The following is an 18,161-nucleotide window of genomic DNA, read 5'->3' on the forward strand; positions in this document are numbered from 1 at the left end:
AAAACACACAATTTGGTACAGCAAAACAATTGAATTTTATCATCTCATATTTATATATTTGAGTGTGAGTACCGGCAGTGAAGTGCCAGCTGTCTTTCTTCTTCACCCTGGCTGACCTATACCTTCAATGACCAATATAGGACAACTTCACCTATCTACTATTCAATCAATGGGCTCTAGATCAAAACCACTCTGGACTACACAGGATCTGACTTGGCAACATATAATTAAACCAAGTGATAGACAAATTCTGGCAAACAAAAACAAGAACTAGCAAAGTATATTTTGGAAGCTCCTTGCTCGAAGAGATGATCTTGTCTAGCCACATATGTTGATGGAAAACTCCCGCCAGCACTCCTGTGTTGCCAAGCTAGTCCTCATAGCACAGGCATAGCTGAGAGCTACGGCCTATCAGGGCATGTAGGCTCCCTCAGAGACCCACAGGCGCCACTCATGTCTGAGGATCACATCTACAAAGGGTACAAAGGAAATCCCAGACTTTCTTTACTTGCTGCTAATTAGCTTTTTTACTTCTTGTTTTCTAAGTGTCTCGTCTTCCCCCCTACCTTCTCTCCACTTCTCTCTCCACTTTTTCTCTTGCCCTCATTCCCCTTTCAGTCTGTTAATGCCATGCTCCTATGAATTCATGCCATCCTTAATACCATCTAAGAAAGTAATACAAAATCCCTTTATGGCAGTTTTCTTCTTTATAGTCTTAATCAAACACAACATTGTATGGATAAGGATGATCACAATGCTCAGTAAGTTAGCTGGTCAGCGTATTTGTCATTCAGTGCCCTGCTTAGCCGATCTTCCTCAAGAAAGTTTATTTTGAATAATTAATACTACTATCTTGTTAGCACATACACGGTGACGCTGTGATTTTGATGTCTCTGTCATTGTCACCTCTCTTCATACACCGCAATTCCTGCAACAAAGACCCAGGAAGGGCAAGAGCTGTCTCTTCTCCTCCTGGAGAGGGCTGAACCGGCCACCCTCCAGTCCAGCTCTGCGCCCGGGGCTGAAGTAACAGCCCGGCCCTCACCTCCTCTGCTTGCACTGGATAACGCACCTCAGGGCAGAACTAAGCCCTCCGGGACAAGAGCTGGTTTTGCACGTTTGCAAGGGTAGGGCCACTTCCCGCTGTCATTCGTGTCTGCGGCTTGCCTGTGTGACCTCTCTGGTACCGGCACCGACCTTACCGCCCTGCGCCGATGGGTGCTTTTACCGCCACGCTGCCTCACCGTGCTGGGTGCTTTTTTTCCTCAGAGAAAACCCCACACACCTACAGACCGACGACCTGTAGCACATGGAGCGCTGAATAAAAGGAAAAGAAGAACAAAAAAAAAAACGCGGGGCGGGGGGGGGGAAGAAATTACGGTTGCGCGCCCGCGCTCTACGTCCGTACAGACCCACCCCTCCCTCCCCTCAGCGGGGAGCCCGCGGGCGGGAAAGCGGCCCCCTCGAGGCGGCGCGAGGCCGGCCGTTGGGCGGGCGGGAAAACCGCCCTCGAGGCGGCGCGAGGGCGGCCGTTGGGCGGGCGGGAAAACCGCCCTCGAGGCGGGGCCAGGAGCGGCGCCCGTTGCCCCGGCGACGCTGGCCCGCAGTCTCGCGCGACCTGGCGGGAGGCTCTCGCGAGGCGGCGCCCGGTAGGGGCCGGGCGGAAGCGGGCGCCGTGTTTACAACCCCGCCGGGGCGGGGACGCGCGAGTGAGCGGCGGCAGCGGCAGCCGGGACCGGGCGGTGGGGGCTGGCGGCATCGGCGAGCAGGCCGCCTCCGCGCCCATGTGCCCGCAGCCCCCGCCGTCCATGGAAGTGATGGAGGGGCCCCTCAACCTGGTGAGCGCGCGGCTGCGGGACGGGGAGGGGGATTCTGTCAGCTGGCCCTGCCGCCGCTCTTTGCCCGCCACCGGGACAGGGTGACACCCCCGCCCCTCTTGCCGGTGGGTAACCGGGCGGAGAAGCGCGACTTGGACAGTAAATAGGGCCCTCACTGCTGCCCCCCCCCCCCCCGCCCCGCACCTGTTCAGGGCTTGTGCCAGGCCCTGCCGCGGCGGCACCGGCCCCTGGCCTGGCTGGAGGGCAGCGGGGCCGAGCCGGACGTGAGGCGTCTTCTAAAGCGGGGGCGGGGGGAAATCTGTGCTCGCCGCAGCCCGGTCCGGTGGCTGAGGGACGGGGAAAGCGGTGGCCAGGGCCCGCAGCCCTGCCCCGCGGGAGATCCCGGTGCGGGACACGGCGGGAGTTGGGCTGCGCCGTGCCCGGGAGCACCAGAGACGGGGAAACAAGGCAGGGGTGCATGTAGCGGCATGTTTAGATCGGGGCGGGGGGGTCAAATCTGGCCCGAGCCGCAAACACACGACAAGGGAAGTTCTGGAAGGAAATGTTTAGATGGCACAGCTCGTATCTATGTGACTTTAAAGAGTTTGAGAGACTTATCAGGGTGCACTACTGAGAAAGTGAAATACTTTTAAATCTTAAATCAGTAATTACTCTGCTTAAACCAAATCTCTAAGGAACTTTAACTGAAACACAGGTCTGAAAAATGCCTCTTCACAAAACCTAATCAGATTTTAAACAGCCTAAATTGGTAGATTTCTGTCACATAGGCAAGATGTAGGGTCAAGAACAGTTAATTTTCCACTGCCTTGTGGGTTTTGTCAAAGCTGTATCTTGACTCAGATGCGGTGATACACAGAGCCTTCCCTTAGAAAACCAGCTTTGGTCCAGCAGTCCAATTAGCCAGGAATTAGCAAGCATGCCGATTAGCAGCACACCAGGAGTACAGTTGTAGTGCTTCCAGGAATGAGTTTGATCCAGAAATTCAGACATTGCCATGCAAACCTCAGACTTGTGTCAGTTTAGTTTTTAATCAGAGCTTATTTTCTCCAGCTTGGTGTCAGCCCAGACAAACCCTTGTCTGCTCCATACAGAGTCAGTCACATATTTCTGGATTGCTCTCTCTAGTTTCAAAAAAAAAAAAACAAAACACCTTGTAAAATTGGCATTGCAGACCACCCATGGAATTAGGGCTGGCAGGGGAGCAGGAAGATGGTCTGTTTAGATCTGAACTGATGGCGCACAACCACTCTGGATATGTCTGCATCATGCTGTCTCAGACATTTTTACTCAGTATACTGGAAGCCTGATTGAAATAAGGAACAACAGGAAGTAGAAAGGTCTCATAACTTGTTGATATGATAGATTTAAAGTCAGACAAACTTGCAGCACAGTAATACAGGAGGGATAAGCTACAGCTATTTCACAGACCCTGTAAAAACCTTTTAAAATGTAGATTTAGTGCATGAGCTTCTAAGGAGAAGATGATACTTGAACATTCACTAGTAAATGGATGAAAGTAGCAACTCTGTGGCAGTACAGATAGCACCATTTAGTAGCGTTTCTTACTGAGACCACTTACTGAGGAGTGACAAGAATACAAGTAAAGCCTGGTTAATGATCCTCCGACCATGACAAGAAGTCTACGGTTACCACACCTGTCTAGCATCAGGCTAACAATAAAATCAAGACACTTCTGCCTAACGGATGATACAGGAAAAGAGCTGCTTTATGTAGCTTTGTACAGAAAATTATGAAGTTGCTTGTGCGTAAGGTCCTACTCACTTTTAAGGGGTATTCGGAAATACAAAAAACTTTTATTGAAACTGCTGCACAATATAGTAATGGATCGTCTTTTTCAAAGAAGTTACCTATCTTTTCAGGTTGTGTCAAGCACCATTAAAACTCTTAACAAGAGCTTGAATGGGTACAGTACCATGATTAGACCATGCCTACATTTTCACAAGGACATGAACAGGAGTAACTAGAGTATTGCAAAGTTCTCCTGTTCACAGTCCCCCTCTGCAGCTGAGTTTCAGATTTGCAGCAATATTCAGGGACGGTGGCAACCTCCAATATAAGAATGTTCATTTAAGTTTTTGATTCTATCCAATATCATGTATTTTACTTGCTTCTCCTATAAATCTCTTCTCTTGCCCAAGTGTAGTTCCTGTGGATTGGAAAAGCACAACTTTTTCCAAAGATGCGAAACCATCAGGGAGAAGAGGAAAAAAAAAAAAAAACCAAACAAACAAAAAAAAAACAACCCCTAAACTACAAAGTAGTTTTGGATACACTAATCATTAGGCTTATTTATCTGCTAGCAATGACTTAAGTACAAGGTATTTTCCTTCTTTCAGCATGTCATGGCTTGCTAATTTTTGTTAAATTGTTTTTTTCTTTAGTTAAGGCTTTTCATTAGCATTTACTGACGTTCTTGGATGTTGCTTTCTCCTGTAAAACTTGTACATTACTTGTGTCTTTGAACATCTAGTCTTAGTTACTGGAAGGTATGGATACTGTCCTGATTTTCCTGCGGAGCTGATCTGACAAAAAAAATCCTTAGTAATTTTGCAGTATCCTAATGTCTCAATTTCTCTGTCAACACGTAGCACACAAACTGCACTTTATCACTTGTATTGATGGCTTTCAGTTTCAGTTATTGTTTATATGTTTGACTTTTTGCTTAGCCTTCCTAATTAGAGGTGATATGCCATGCCTTGTTACATTCTGCTGACTTCATTACATTCTTTTTCTACCTTCTGAATTATGTTTCCCTCAAAATAGTATTTGATCTCTGTGCATCTGGGTCTTAATGCCTTAAACTGTCAATGATATTTATTTTTCTTAAACTTAATTATATTTTGGTTTTCCTCATTCACTGATTTACTTCTGTAGATGGCACTAAACAAATACTGATTTGCTTTTCAGATCTGTTTAAAAGAAAACTATAATTTTTTGTTTAATGGAAGTTTTAATTGCTGACCTTCAGGTCCAATGACTTCAGCAAGAAATGGACCTATCTTTTTAGAATTTGGCCTTTAGTTCTTCAGACCTCCTTTTATTTTTCCTTTTAAAGTTATTTTTATCTTTTTATGTACCTTCTGTGCCATTGTTGCATGCTTAACAAATAATCATGCTGAGTCTAACCTCATATTTCCTTCTTTTAACCTTTCTAGGGCTGTGCTACAATACTAACTGCTGATTTGATTTTTCCACTGAGCTGTCCTCAAGGTATTAATTGTATCCAGTGATACTTCATTTAGGAATGAACTCAACTTTTCCAAAATCTGTTGGCATCATCTGAGTTGTTAGAGCCATGGGAAAGCGTTTTGGGGCAGCTCTGATACTTGAGCATTCATTTTGTCTCTTCCTCTTGCCCTTTTCCTTCCTGCCCTCTCCCTTCTTAGTGTACTGTGTGCTTCACAGATGAGAAACATCATCTAAGCTTGAAAGAATGGGGGTTAAACCCCTAATCCTTATGCTTTTACTAATAGGGAAGCCAATTCTTCAACCCTACAAATAAAATACTTAGGTTGTGCTGTGGAACTTAAAACTGGTGTGGGATTAAGTGTGGTCCTTGCACCTGCAGGCAACCATATAGTGGATATCTAGTGCAGCTGAACAGTTAGCACTGTTATGGCACTGGATTACTTGTAAAACAAGACATTTCCACATTCTTTAACAGATTAAAACTTTTACTGCAAAAGCATGAAGATAAGTCTCATAAGAAAAGATGCTCTGTTGAAAAATACAGTTAAGAGCTTCTCTGTGCTGCCTACTATAGGGGCGCTTCCTACTGCCATCTGGTTTAGGCAAAGAATTCAGATCTCCCATTCAGCAATAATTTTAACCTTAAGGTACAGGAGCAAAAGGTATCAGTTAAGAATCACAACAGCACCCTGCTGACCGTCAGAAGCTTGGAAGTAACACAGTAAAAACATGGCACAAATAGTATCAACCTTAAGAAGAGACTAAAAGGGAAACTTGCTCATTGAACAGAGTCTGACACCCAGGACTTCGTAACTCTGCGGAGTCCACTTTAATACCTCAGTATCTTCCTATAGATTATTTGCTAAGGAGCCGTACAGCTTCTACCTTGTATTCTTCCTACAAGGTTACAGCACTTCATGTGGTTTATAATAAAATACAACCCAAAATGTAGTGAATACCTTTTGCCTATACATTTCTTAAAGGGTAAGGAACTCTGCTTGAAGAGCTGTTCTTTTGATGAAAAACAGAAAGCATGGACCTGTGGCTAGAGTGAGAATAGCACAATAAAAGATATATTGCAAGAATCACATATAACGGAAACTTTTATTATTAATGCTGTAAGTGTTTGGTAGCAACCATTGCAGTGCAAGCCAATTAATGCTCTACTTTAAGAAATGGTTTAGAAGTTTACATCCACACAACAGCAAAATAACAAGCAGAATAAATATGCAATATGGAAGAATAAGAGGAGAAAATGGAAAGCATCTATGAAAGTTTACCAGAGACCAAAGGATTTAAACCGCATGGGCCAATGTGTTTGAGACTTAATGCCAGCCTGCACCTCTGTTATTTGATTGGAAAACCAGGAATGCTATGTTAATCTACAGAAACCTCCACTGGATCCAGTTTGATTTATTTTTTTTTTTTTCTAATAAAGCTTAACCTGAAAGCTGCTATACTTGCTCTTCCAATCTAAAAATGGAAAAAAGGAAGGCAGATGCACTGAATTCTGACCTCAAACAAGAGAAAGCAAGCTTTTAGGTAATAGAAGTGTAAGTATCATTATATAGCTATGCCTAACACAAAGTCCATTTTTACCATAGTGGTGGAAGCCTGGTCCTGGTTTTCCCAGTAACAACATGATCTATATGGGGCTGTTCATTTCAACTAAGGGAAGTGTAAGGTGTGAACCCACAAAGGCAGCAGGGTACCTGTTTAAGTAAAGTGGAGGTGCTGAGGTGATGCATCAAATACTCAGCTGAGTATCCAGATCAGTAATAGCCTCCTTGGAAAAGCTCAACAATATTGTATTCAGTCACATAACTACTGTTAAAGCACGACACAAAACTGTTCCATGTTGCACATATAACAACTTGCAGTAGCTCCCAGTCAAGAACATAATTAGCTAAGCAGCAGGTGGTTGACAGAAGCATTATTTCCTTGCTAGTATTGATGCTTTTTGGGTATCTACCAGCAGTGCCATTCTGCTGTGTCACCCTGGCATCACATGCCTATCATTGAGCCATGCAGTCTCATAGAGGCCTGGGGAGGCAGCACACTGAAGTAATGGCTGAAGCCTTTCTGCTCCACTTGTTTGAAGTTGTTGCTCCTGGAATAGTTCGTTTACTGGACTGTTTGTTGTGATGATTCAGTTGTCCCTACTGAGGGGTAGCTCAGTTGCTGTAACAGCTTGAGCCCTGTGGTGTAGGGCTGCATACAGGAGCCCAGATTGTTTGTGTTTATTATCAGGGCAGTGGGACTGTTCTCAGTTAGCTTATAACCTCCAGTTAGGAAGACTTATGTAGTACAAGCTGCAGCACTATATATGGGGACAAGAAAAACATTACCAAAGCAGCTGAGAACTGTAGGTATACAAAATAGCCCTGACAAGCAAGCTGGAGCATTTAGTGCTTTTCTCGTACTAAATAGATGAAAAGGAAGAGAATGAGATTGATTTGACTATGGATTAGGTAAAAGGATACCACACCTTAATGAAGTTGCAGGTGATCAGAGAAGGAGCTGCAGCTATGTCTGTATGGACTTTTGAAGACCCCACCTAACCTGAGTAGTGTGAATGTGAGTTGGTTTCATTCCAGATCTCTTAATTGCATTTGTGTGGTGAGGAACTCAGACTAACCATTTTATCTTAAATTTGGAATAGGTTGGCAACACACATGTAGTCAATTAGAGCTATTCAGTAAATTAATGCTGGTTGGCTAAACAACTGGTTGCTTGTCTGCCCATATACTTAATTTCTAATACTATTGCTTACAAGCAAGCATCTTTACAGTTCAGTACAAAGTGAGTGAGGAGTCTCTTAAATATTGAGAATATATTTCCATGAGAGTTTCATATACTTGTTTTCCTCTGTAGTCACACTAACCTGTAATTTACAGTTGAGTCATTGTTCTGTCAACCTTGCTAAGTACAGCTTTCAAAGACAAAAAATTGAGCTCACATGTGGCCAGTGGTATTGGTTTTGAGCAGCCACAATGGGTTCTGGTGTTTTGTTTTTTTTTTTTCTCCTTCAGTCAACTCTATCTTTCTCTACAGAACACAAGAAGTGTTTTTAAGGGAGCTTACTTCTGTTGATAAAGCTACACACTAACATTTCTTTAGGCTTAGTGGCAAATATATTCCCATTATTTAGCATAAGTTACAGTACAACTCTATTATTTTTGCTTTTAGTGTAACTGCCTGTAAATACAAGCATTTTCCATAAGCACTCTGAGTTTTATTCATCATGATTGCACTCTTTTTTCTTAATTAAAAAAAAAATAAATGGATGGCCGTAGTTTGTTCTTGGATCTCTGAGATCAAGTTTTCCACTTGTATTCTCTCTTCATTCAATTTTTCAATGCATATGCAGACATACGCATTCAAACCCTTCTAAGTTCACTATTTCCTGGTAAGAATGGGTTTGAAAGAGACTTCTGTGCATGTACCACTGCCAGAGTGTTTGTGGGCTGGAGGGGAACAATAGCACACTACCTCATCCACCCTTTATGGCCTGCTGCTGTAAAAATCCATGTGGAAGATACTTAGCACTCTTTTGTATAATAGGGAAGCAATGCAATGTGCACTTTCTGACTCTTCCTTTCTCCTAAATACATTCTTCAAAAAACAGCTCTGTATTGTTGAGGAAACAAATTCCCAAATAAAGCCCTCATCTCTCAAAAAAAATGCCTTCATCTTTGCTTTCAGCAGTAAGAGAGCATAGGTATTGATCCTTTCTGACAAGGATAACTCGTATCCACAGTCCACAGCATAAAACATGTTAACATCAAACGGTTGTTTAACTTAAAATATTTACAAACTGTTACATTAGACAGAACTTCTTTGCTTTCCTCAGGCCCCATTATTTTTGCAGCTCGGTTTTCCTGCCTTCATTTCTAACTTTTTTAGTAAGTAAGGCACTGTAGTCTGTGCTTCGTAATCATATTAAACTATATGGTTGGACTAGATGATCTTATAGGTCCCATCCAACCATGTGATTCTATGATTCTATATCACTTTCTAGAGAGTCCCTTACAAACAAATAAGGCTGCAAGCTTAACATCTTGTGCAAGTCTTTGTCCAGTGAAGAGCTGTTCCCATTAGGTGAACAAAGAAAAACAAAGCATACACAAGATTACCTATCTCAGCTACAGGAGAACTGTTGCAAATTACTGCTCTTAGGAGAGGGTAGTAGACTTACTTTATTTGAAAATGAGTAGTACTACATCTACCTTTTAAAAATATTGTAGGATCAAGCAGTTTTTTTTTTTCCCGTTACTCTTCCATTAACTGGAATCATACAGGAAAAGAAGCAGGTTTTTTTTTTTTTTCTCTACTAGCCTAAGCTAGGATGGTATGGTGGTAATCCCTTAAGTTGTAATGGTGCATAATCTTTAAAACAAAAACTAGCGTTTTTCCTTTTTTCATTTGAGGGAGCGGTAAGAAATCTGGCAGGTGGGCCTTATAGCTTCATTTCTTCATGTGGCCTGCAGTCACATCATTGTCTAGTTTATACTGGAAAAAAAAGTTGGGTGTTAACTTTTGGGCTGATAAAACAAGCTCTAGGCAAAGAGGAGGCCCACATTGCTGCTTTACAGCGTAGTTTTGTTATTTTTTGAGTCTGTTGCTCAGAGATTACTTAGGCAATGGTTTAGGCTAGTTGGGTGGAGAATCAAATAGGAACATTTCTTTGGAACAGCAGTACAAACTTATAAATGCAGGTCTCATCCCTTAACATCTCAAATACATTTGGAAAGTTGGAGGAAAGCTGTCTAGCTTACCTGCTTCTGTAGTTGATCCAGAGTGGTTCAGGTAACACAATAAGGCATACACCCATCCCTTAAGAAACAAATATGTTGGAGCAGGGTGAAGAAGCTTTTAAGCTTGGTCATCCTTCACTCACACCTTTTTCCTCTTATGAGAGGCAAGTTGTTACACCTGTCCATTAGCCTATTGGGAATTCCTGCTCATCTGGGTTGGGAGGGACGTCTGGAAGAAGTTGTCAAACTGCTTCCCCCATTCAATCCATAGCTTGTTAATAATTTATTATTATTCTTACGCCACATCCTGCATTTATTTCCAGCACTGCAACTGGAAGAGGAAATAAAAATTAGATATATAAACTCATTGCAGTTATGCAGCAGATGTTTCTGTAATCATCACAGTAGCAGGACCAAAGCGAAAGCAGTCCTGCTTGAATCTGTTGAGAACCAGGATAGCAGCTCCAGAGTTGTTGGTGTAAACACCTTCCTCTAGCATGACATCAGACCAGGGATAAACTTCAGAGCCATTTTTTTTTCACTTTGTGATATAAGAGCAATTCTTTGATTGCCAGGTTTATAATGTGATACAGGCCACTCTGAGTGCAAAATAGATTTACTAACAATGGTTGGATGCTGTGTGGCTAAGTGTAACTGAGCACTAAGAATAAACCAGCAGACTGGACAAGATGTAGACGCTTATTCATAATATGTGGCTATTAAGCATCCAAGTACTTCAGTTGTAGCTTCATCACTTGCTGCTTGGAAACAGCACCACTAATTTCTACTACTACTGGTGATGAATAACCTACCATTAAAATGGGAGAAATTCCTTAGTCCTTGCAAAATCAACTAATTGGAGCAAACACTTATAGGGTGGAATAAATGAGCAAATATTTCCTTGTCAAGCTGGCAGGAAAACACACAAAATGAGGAATTCCTCCCCCATGACTGACTGCAAAATACCTAGCTTTGTCACACAAGGCTGTGCTGAAACACTGATTTATATATTTATTTTTTTTAATACTCTGCTGCAGTTCCTCTTGTGTCCACTGGAGTGGAAGTCTGCTGCTCTGCCATCAGAGTAAGATGGCCTGACATCTGTATATTTTGACATAATAGCCAGAAAGGCATTTTGACCTTGTAGTCAGAGAGTCTTACCTTTTCTTTTTGCTAGCTTCTCTGGACTTTTGTTTTCTTAATTTTATTGATGGTCAGTTCAACTTCTTCAGACTCCCTTCAGCTTCACTGGGAGTTAATTGACAATGGAAATAATGTAATTGTTTGATCAAATAACAACTCACTGTCCTCAAATGTTCTGCATGTGCTTAAGTGATTTAAGTAAGGTCGTGCTCCAGTAGTTTAAAACATATGAAAATAACCTTTGAGAGCAATTAGACTCTAACATAAGAAGGACATGGACCAGTTGGAGAGAGTCCAGAGGAGGCCACAAAGATGATCAGAGGGCTGGAGCACCTCTCCTATGAGGACAGGCTGAGAGAGCTGGGGCTGTTCAGCCTGGAGAAGAGAAGGCTCCAGGAAGACCTTATAGTGGCCTTCCAGTACCTAAAGGGGGCCTACAGGAAAGATGGGGAGAGGCTGTTTAGTAGGGCCTGTTGTGACAGGACGAGGGGTAATGGTTTTAAAATAGAGGGAGGTAGATTCAGATTAGACATTAGGAAAAAAATTTTTCCAATGAGGGTGGTAGAACACTGGAACAGGTTGCCCAGAGAGGTGGTGGATGCCCCATCCCTGGAAAGGCCGGGTTGGACCGGGCTCTGAGCAACCTGATCTTGTTGGAGATCTCCCTGCTCCTTGCAGGGGGGTTGGACTGGATGGCCTTGAAAGGTCCCTTCCAACCCAAACCATTCTATGATTCTGTAAGTTCTTATATGCAGAAACTAATAAATAGAACCAAGCCCCTGGCTTGTTGAATTGCTTTCTTAGCTCTTCTGTCTCTAGCTACCCTGTTTCCTCTTGCCCTGTTTTTTTAGACCTGCCTGTGCAGTTCAGAAGCAGCTGTATCAATACTAATTTATTGAAAAATTGTTTTGCAAGGAGCTAACTCGGGTGTTTTTATGTCCATAACATGGCTAAGTTGTAGCTAGATGAGCTGCCATGAATAACAGAGGAGCTGGCTCTGTATGAGCTGATACCATTTGCTCATTCCCATGGGAAATAGGTTTATCTTTCCAGCATATCTCGTTTTTAGGAGCCCATAGAAAAAGGCCATAAAATAGATTATTTTCCAGTAGAAAAACACTTTCTCTTCTTAGATTATTTAACCTCAGGGCAGAAGAAACAGGGAATGCTGACAATACTGTGAGGATTGAATGAAGATGAGGAAGAATAATATAATTGAAATATTTGTTGTGAAAAATCAAGGAGAGGTTTTTGTGTCATTTTGGTGGGGTTTTTTTATAACTCAATATTAACATATGAAATCAGTTTTAGAACAGCCAAATGTCTAAATGCAGTGATATAATTCCTATAGATTGCTTAAGAACAGCTGTTGCCCAAAAGAGTGTTTCCTGAGGAAGTCATTCTCTTCTGTGGTTTTGTAGATGCTAAAATTGTGGTAGAAAATTGAACTTACTGTAACACTGTAGGTGATAGGTCAATTCAGAGGACAAAGATGGCAAAGAAATTGATCTGCATTTTGGAACTTGTTTGTAAAATGCATGTTAGTGTAAGTATCATGTTAGTCCTGATAGAATCATGTTACTGTTCTGTTTGGATTATCTGACCTTCAATGCTTGTTCCAAGACCGCAGGAGACAGAGAAAAGTGTAATTCCTAAGGCCTGTAGGGAACTAGCTGTTCTAGCATCTTAGGGTATGAACAAATGCGCTCATTTTAATGTTGATCCTGGAACATGCTTAAAGTGAGTTGGTGACTTGTATTCACTGAACATCTGAAGTCTGACATGTTTTATGCCTTTATTTTGGTGAAAGGAGGCAATAGAGAATTTGTATGGGTTAGAGACAGAATTACAGAGACAGATTTCAGGCTTTACCATGGATTTGATAAAGGCTCTCTTGAGAAACATAATCAACAGAGAAACAGGCAAACACTTTTTCAGATTCATAAGTATTTTGTGTTGCTTCACAGAGTCAGTGTCCAGTACCTAATGTCTGTTTACTTAAAACTCAACATGTAGTAAAGAAGTCTTGGGAATAGTCTGTGTTACTGACAGCCTTGCCAGTTAGTGATTGTAGCCTTTCATATTACATAGCTTGTCTTGGAGGAAGGACCTCCAAATTTTATATTGATGTCTCGTACTAATGACAAAAAGACTTGCTTTCATAAATGTTGCAGTGCTGGTTATGCAATACTGTTTCTCACTGACCATATGCAAATACTTGCATCAATTGCTTGCTTTCAGCAACATCCTTAGTCTACCTTAGTGATTTACAAAAATTAGCGTAGACTTAACTGTTGTACAGCAACGACATGACTTTGGTATCTTTTAACTGTGGCTATGCTGCTTCCGTTAATTCGTGTAAGCTGCAAACAAAACCCCAAAGATCATTTGCAATTTCTTTACCTAAGAGGCAAAGTCTCTTGGGTGTGGGGCAGCAGAAAATGTTAAATCAGCTGTAAGCTGTAACATAATCAAAATATCTTGCATTCTGCCAGGTAAACTGGTTCTAAGTACTTACAACTTCTCATAGTTTTGTATGGTCTGCTGGTCTTTTTACACAACTATAGTGAATTCCTGCCTATAAAGGAGAACATGTACTTTCTGAGGAACAGCTTCAAAAGGATTTTGTTGTGTATGCATCATCTTTGCTGCATTAACAAACTTCTTTCTTACCTGTATGGTACAGATTCTTGTAAGGTAGTATTTAAAAAGGTATCAAATTGTAAAGTTTGAAGGGAGCAGATCAGAGCCTGAGAACTGGAATCAGGACAGGTTTCTTAGATGTACTGATTACTTTTAAAATGGGTATAACTATTTGTCGGTTAATCCTCATTAATATAATGCTCTTTTTATTTTAAGGCTCACCAGCAGAGCAGAAAAGCAGACCGTTTGTTGGCAGCAGGGAAATATGAAGAAGCAATTTCTTGTCACAGAAAAGCTGCTGGTGAGTAGGTATTTTTCACATTCCAGCTCTTAAAATCAGTGTCTACATTTGCGTGCTTCATGTAAGTAGAATATCTAGTTACCTGCAAAAATTTTATTCTTAAAATGTGAATTTGTTTTTCAGTTCAGATCAAGCATCCTTTTGGAAATTTTTTTTATAATATAAGTAGCTAAAGTCAGACGTTTCCAAAGTTGTCTTGATTGGGGGTGGTTATCGCTGTGAACGGAGTTCTTGACTCAAGATGAAGCCAACACCTCGTGTCATGCAGAAACTACATTTGGGGCCCTGATGTAAGCCGGTTTCACTTTACACATATTTTCTTCACTGCTTTCATAGCTGAAGTCACCTGCTTTCTCTGTTGTTAAAGGAAATATTTTGACAAATGTTTGCTTACAAACGTTGATTTATTTCCCTTTCTTAATGTCTGAATTAAGACAGCTAAGAATAGGTGATGAGCCCAGCTTTCCCAGGACTCTAGCAAAACAGCAGATTGCATCACAGGCCTTGATGCTGCAGTTGACAGCCTCTCCTAAGTAAGACGTCATGCATTTACCTGTCCGTTTAACTAGTCATGCTTAATTATTTGTGTTGGTGTCCATCAGCTGGCTGACAATGTAGCAACTGCTTGGCAGAAGAAGAAAGTGGAGGTCTTAATTGGTGCAACAACTAGAACATTTCCAGTGACAGGGCTTGTATGGGGACAAAATAAGTGGCTATTCCGAACATCATAACCTAGAAACCAGGCATTCTCACTTTCCATTCATAAATACTAGAAAATCCCATAGAATGAGAAACTGCTAGTTTCTTTGGTATTTCTGAATACCCAGAGCAACGAGGGATAGGACTTACATTCTAATAAGCAGATTTTCCTTTTTGGTTTCCTTCACTTCATATACCAAGACAAAAGCCAGAAATGCATTGAATGTTTCTTTCTTTTCTTCGTCTGATGATTCTATGCCATTATCTTACATCCTTCAGAATTTCATTAAAAATTTCTTGTATCTTGTAATTTTCAGCACTAGCAAGATAGCTGAAAGTCTGAAGTGCTGCTCTGACTGTAAGCCAGTACGTTTTCTGGCGTGGAGGGGAAGCTGATGAAAAAAGTGGGGAGCTATGGACTATACATCTTCATCAAGAATGTAATTTAAAAGCATGACTTCATAATACTGATGTGCTGTGGACAAGAGGATTTCACTTACCACATTTTGTCTTTAAATGCTTGTATTTTAAAAGTCTGGTCCTTAGCTATGTTTCTTCCCTTCATGGGAAGGTTGTTCTGGGACTTTCTAGAAGTGGCTGCTGTCCTCCTCCAAAAAACAAATTTGAACAACCTGAGCCAACAGGATGCCATGGGAAGGGTGTAGCATGTATTACATCATCTTACAGTATTTTTTTCAGGCTTTTGAAAAATAGCAGGTGTTTCCAGCCACTGTAACTTGGTAAATATTATGCCTCTGGACTGCTGCTTTTATGTGGGGATTCAGAATATTGAAGGTCTGAAGTCTTTTCTTAGCTTTTATGCAAACATTCAGGTTTTGTTATCCTGTCCTAAATACTTCCCAATTTTCTCTTCTGCAGCATACCTTACAGACGCTATGAAGCTGACCCAGTCCGAGCAGGTGAGACCAAAGTGCAGCAGATGCCAGAATCAGCCATAGCTCTGTGTGCCTCTGCATAGCTTTCTGAACCCGTAGCAACTGCACCAGGAGTTTTAGAAGTGTAGTGATGCTAGTCTTCCTTGAGAGTTTTTACAACTTTACGTGGAGCGGGGACAAGAGAACTACTAACCCATCCAAGGGTTCACCAACAATGGTTTCTAGTCTGCAAGGCTTCTTCAAGTAGGGGATAAAAATTGTTTCATATTTAACTTTTGCTGTGAGACACTTAGGCTCTTTTGCTGAGGCACAAAGCTGAGCATCTCATCTACAGTATGTAATTTTGGTTTTATTCATCTTGACTGGGGCATCTCCAGAACCTACACCTTTCCTTAATCATTGCACAAACCTATCTGTGATTGTAGCAGTGTAGTCTGCTCAGCACTTATATAGCAACAGGCTTTGCTTTTAGCCAGTATGATCAAAGCAAACAACTCTTGGAGATCAGGCATCTGCCTTTACTCCAAAGGGTCATTCTTGTAGAAAAATAGTAGCCTCTTACCCAGGTGGTTCCTGTGAATTATTAACCACCGTGCCACCCCCTTCATTAAATATGGCTGAATCATTTGGGACCATATCTATCGTTGCAGCACTTTTCTGCTTAGTGTTGTGTTATTAATATATCTACACAGATACCATCACAGAAGCATACAAATAGTTTGTATTATTCAGCTAAAGTGTGGCTGTGCATGCAAAGTGAATCTTTCTTCTTGGTGTTGGTCATAGGTCAGTTAAACTCCTAGTGCTTCTGCTCAGAGGTATTATCATAGCCTTATCAGTGACTTAAAAAGAAACAAACAAACAAACAAACAAACAAACAGACCAATTGTTAACTCACTCCTTCACAATCCCAGGAGTTACGCTAAATTTGGGCGATATCTGAATCTGTTGCATTGTACAAGCAGAGATCACTTCTTGTTGGATTTAGTATCGGAATAATAAAAGCTCCTCCCCCTCCCTCAGGCATGCTGTGATGCTGTTTCTGTAAATATACACATGCGTGTAAATTGTGTGAATATTCAAGTAGGATTAGGGATCAACCAATTAAATTGTTTAATCTTGTTCTTACTCAGGCTCAGCTATCACTGGAATTACAAAGGGATAGTCACATGAAACAGTTACTGCTCATCCAGGAGAGGTGGAAAAGGGCAAAGAGGGAAGAAAAGCTGAAAGCCCAGCAGAATGCTGAAAAGGAAATAGCTGCACATCTTCAGACTTCTTATAAGCCTTCTGCTGAAGACTCTGATGATCAAAACGTATTGGTTCCTGTTACTCAGAAATACAGCCTTTCCACAGAGAAGCATCCACAGGATATTCAGGGTGTCTTTGACAGGGACCCTGATACGCTATTATTTCTGCTTCAGAAGAAAAAGGAGCCAGTAGAAGCATGTATTGGGAGTAAAGCTCCAAAAGATGACAAAACAATAATAGAAGAGCAGGCAACCAAAATTGCCGATTTGAAACGGCACATAGAATTTCTTGTAGCTGAAAATGAGAGATTAAGGAGAGAGAATAAGCAGTTAAAAGCAGAAAGAGCTAGACTCCAAAAATCTCCAGTAGACAAGGAGCTGGATGTAGATGCTGACTTTGTTGAGAAGTCGGAACTGTGGAGTCTGCAACAACACCCAGAATCTACTTCTTCAGCTGCAACTTGGCAGAAGTTTGCAACTGCTGGGAAGGCAAAGGACATTCCAATACCCAACCTTCCACCTCTGGACATCCCGTCCCCTGAACTCCCTCTGCTGGAACTCTCAGAAGATATACTGAAAGGACTGATGAATAGTTAAAAAACAGGAAAAGTGCTCAATGTAGTTACCTAAACTTAAGAAAAGGGAAAACCACCAGGACATTGGTGAGCCGAGGGCAGAAACATCTAACACAATCCTACTGTTGGAGAAAAGGCATTAAAGCAACTTTGTTACTGTGAAATACACATCATATCTGATCTACTTCATAAAAGTTAAAGGTACCGTAATTGGTGTAAGATGGCAAGCTCTTTAGTCTTTCTCCCAGTGTTTCAAACCAAATGACTGCCTGGAGAATGTTTCAAGTAACACAATTCTTCAGGGTTTTAAAATATGCTATAGGTAATAGTTATTATCTATAATGCCATAAATGATGGTGCAGAACCTAACTGTTATGGTTGCCAGTTGGCTGCCACTTCATATTGAAAAATGCTTTCTAGCATGAATTTATACTGTGCATTTCATTATGCATAACTTTGTTAATTCAGATACAGTGCAATTTATACACTTCCTAGATGGATTTATGTGCCACACTCTTTTCTCCTGACCATGTTAACCTCAAGTTGGGAGAGATTTTAATTTCCATTCTATGAAGGAACCAACTTATTAGTTCTGTTGACAAGTTTTTTTGGGTTATCTGTTTACATAACTAATCAGGGTGCATTGAATCTAGCTATTGGTTTCTGTATAAAGTCACATTGTTTAAAAAAAAAAATCTATACTTAAGGAAAAATACCCTTTTTGTTTTCAGTGATGCATGAATGGAAGTAATTCTAGCTGGCAGTATTTGATTGAAAAAGAAATTGTTTACAGCTTAACCTGATTCAAAAAGGATATGAAAATAAAAATCAAGGTGTTTTGACACTAAA

General features: G+C 41.3%; 1 protein-coding gene across 2 annotated transcripts; it reads left to right on the forward strand.

The window, feature by feature from the left end:
* Positions 1-1,660: 1,660 nt before the first annotated feature.
* On the forward strand, positions 1,661-18,161 carry NRBF2 (nuclear receptor binding factor 2). 2 transcript variants are annotated; one of them, XM_086752122.1, is made up of 5 exons: positions 1,731-1,838; positions 5,015-5,069; positions 13,808-13,892; positions 15,471-15,511; positions 16,621-18,161. In XM_086752122.1, the coding sequence occupies exons 4-5, from the start codon at positions 15,488-15,490 to the stop codon at positions 17,332-17,334; spliced, it is 738 nt and encodes a 245-aa protein (XP_086608248.1). In that variant the 5' UTR covers positions 1,731-1,838; positions 5,015-5,069; positions 13,808-13,892; positions 15,471-15,487; the 3' UTR covers positions 17,335-18,161. The 2 variants fall into 2 exon arrangements, with proteins under 2 accessions (XP_086608247.1, XP_086608248.1); XM_086752121.1 differs by lacking the exon at positions 5,015-5,069 and having other exon boundaries at positions 1,661-1,838.

Source organism: Chlamydotis macqueenii, chromosome 7 (assembly GCF_036417535.1).
Source record: "Chlamydotis macqueenii isolate bChlMac1 chromosome 7, bChlMac1.mat, whole genome shotgun sequence".
Lineage (NCBI taxonomy): Eukaryota > Metazoa > Chordata > Aves > Otidiformes > Otididae > Chlamydotis > Chlamydotis macqueenii.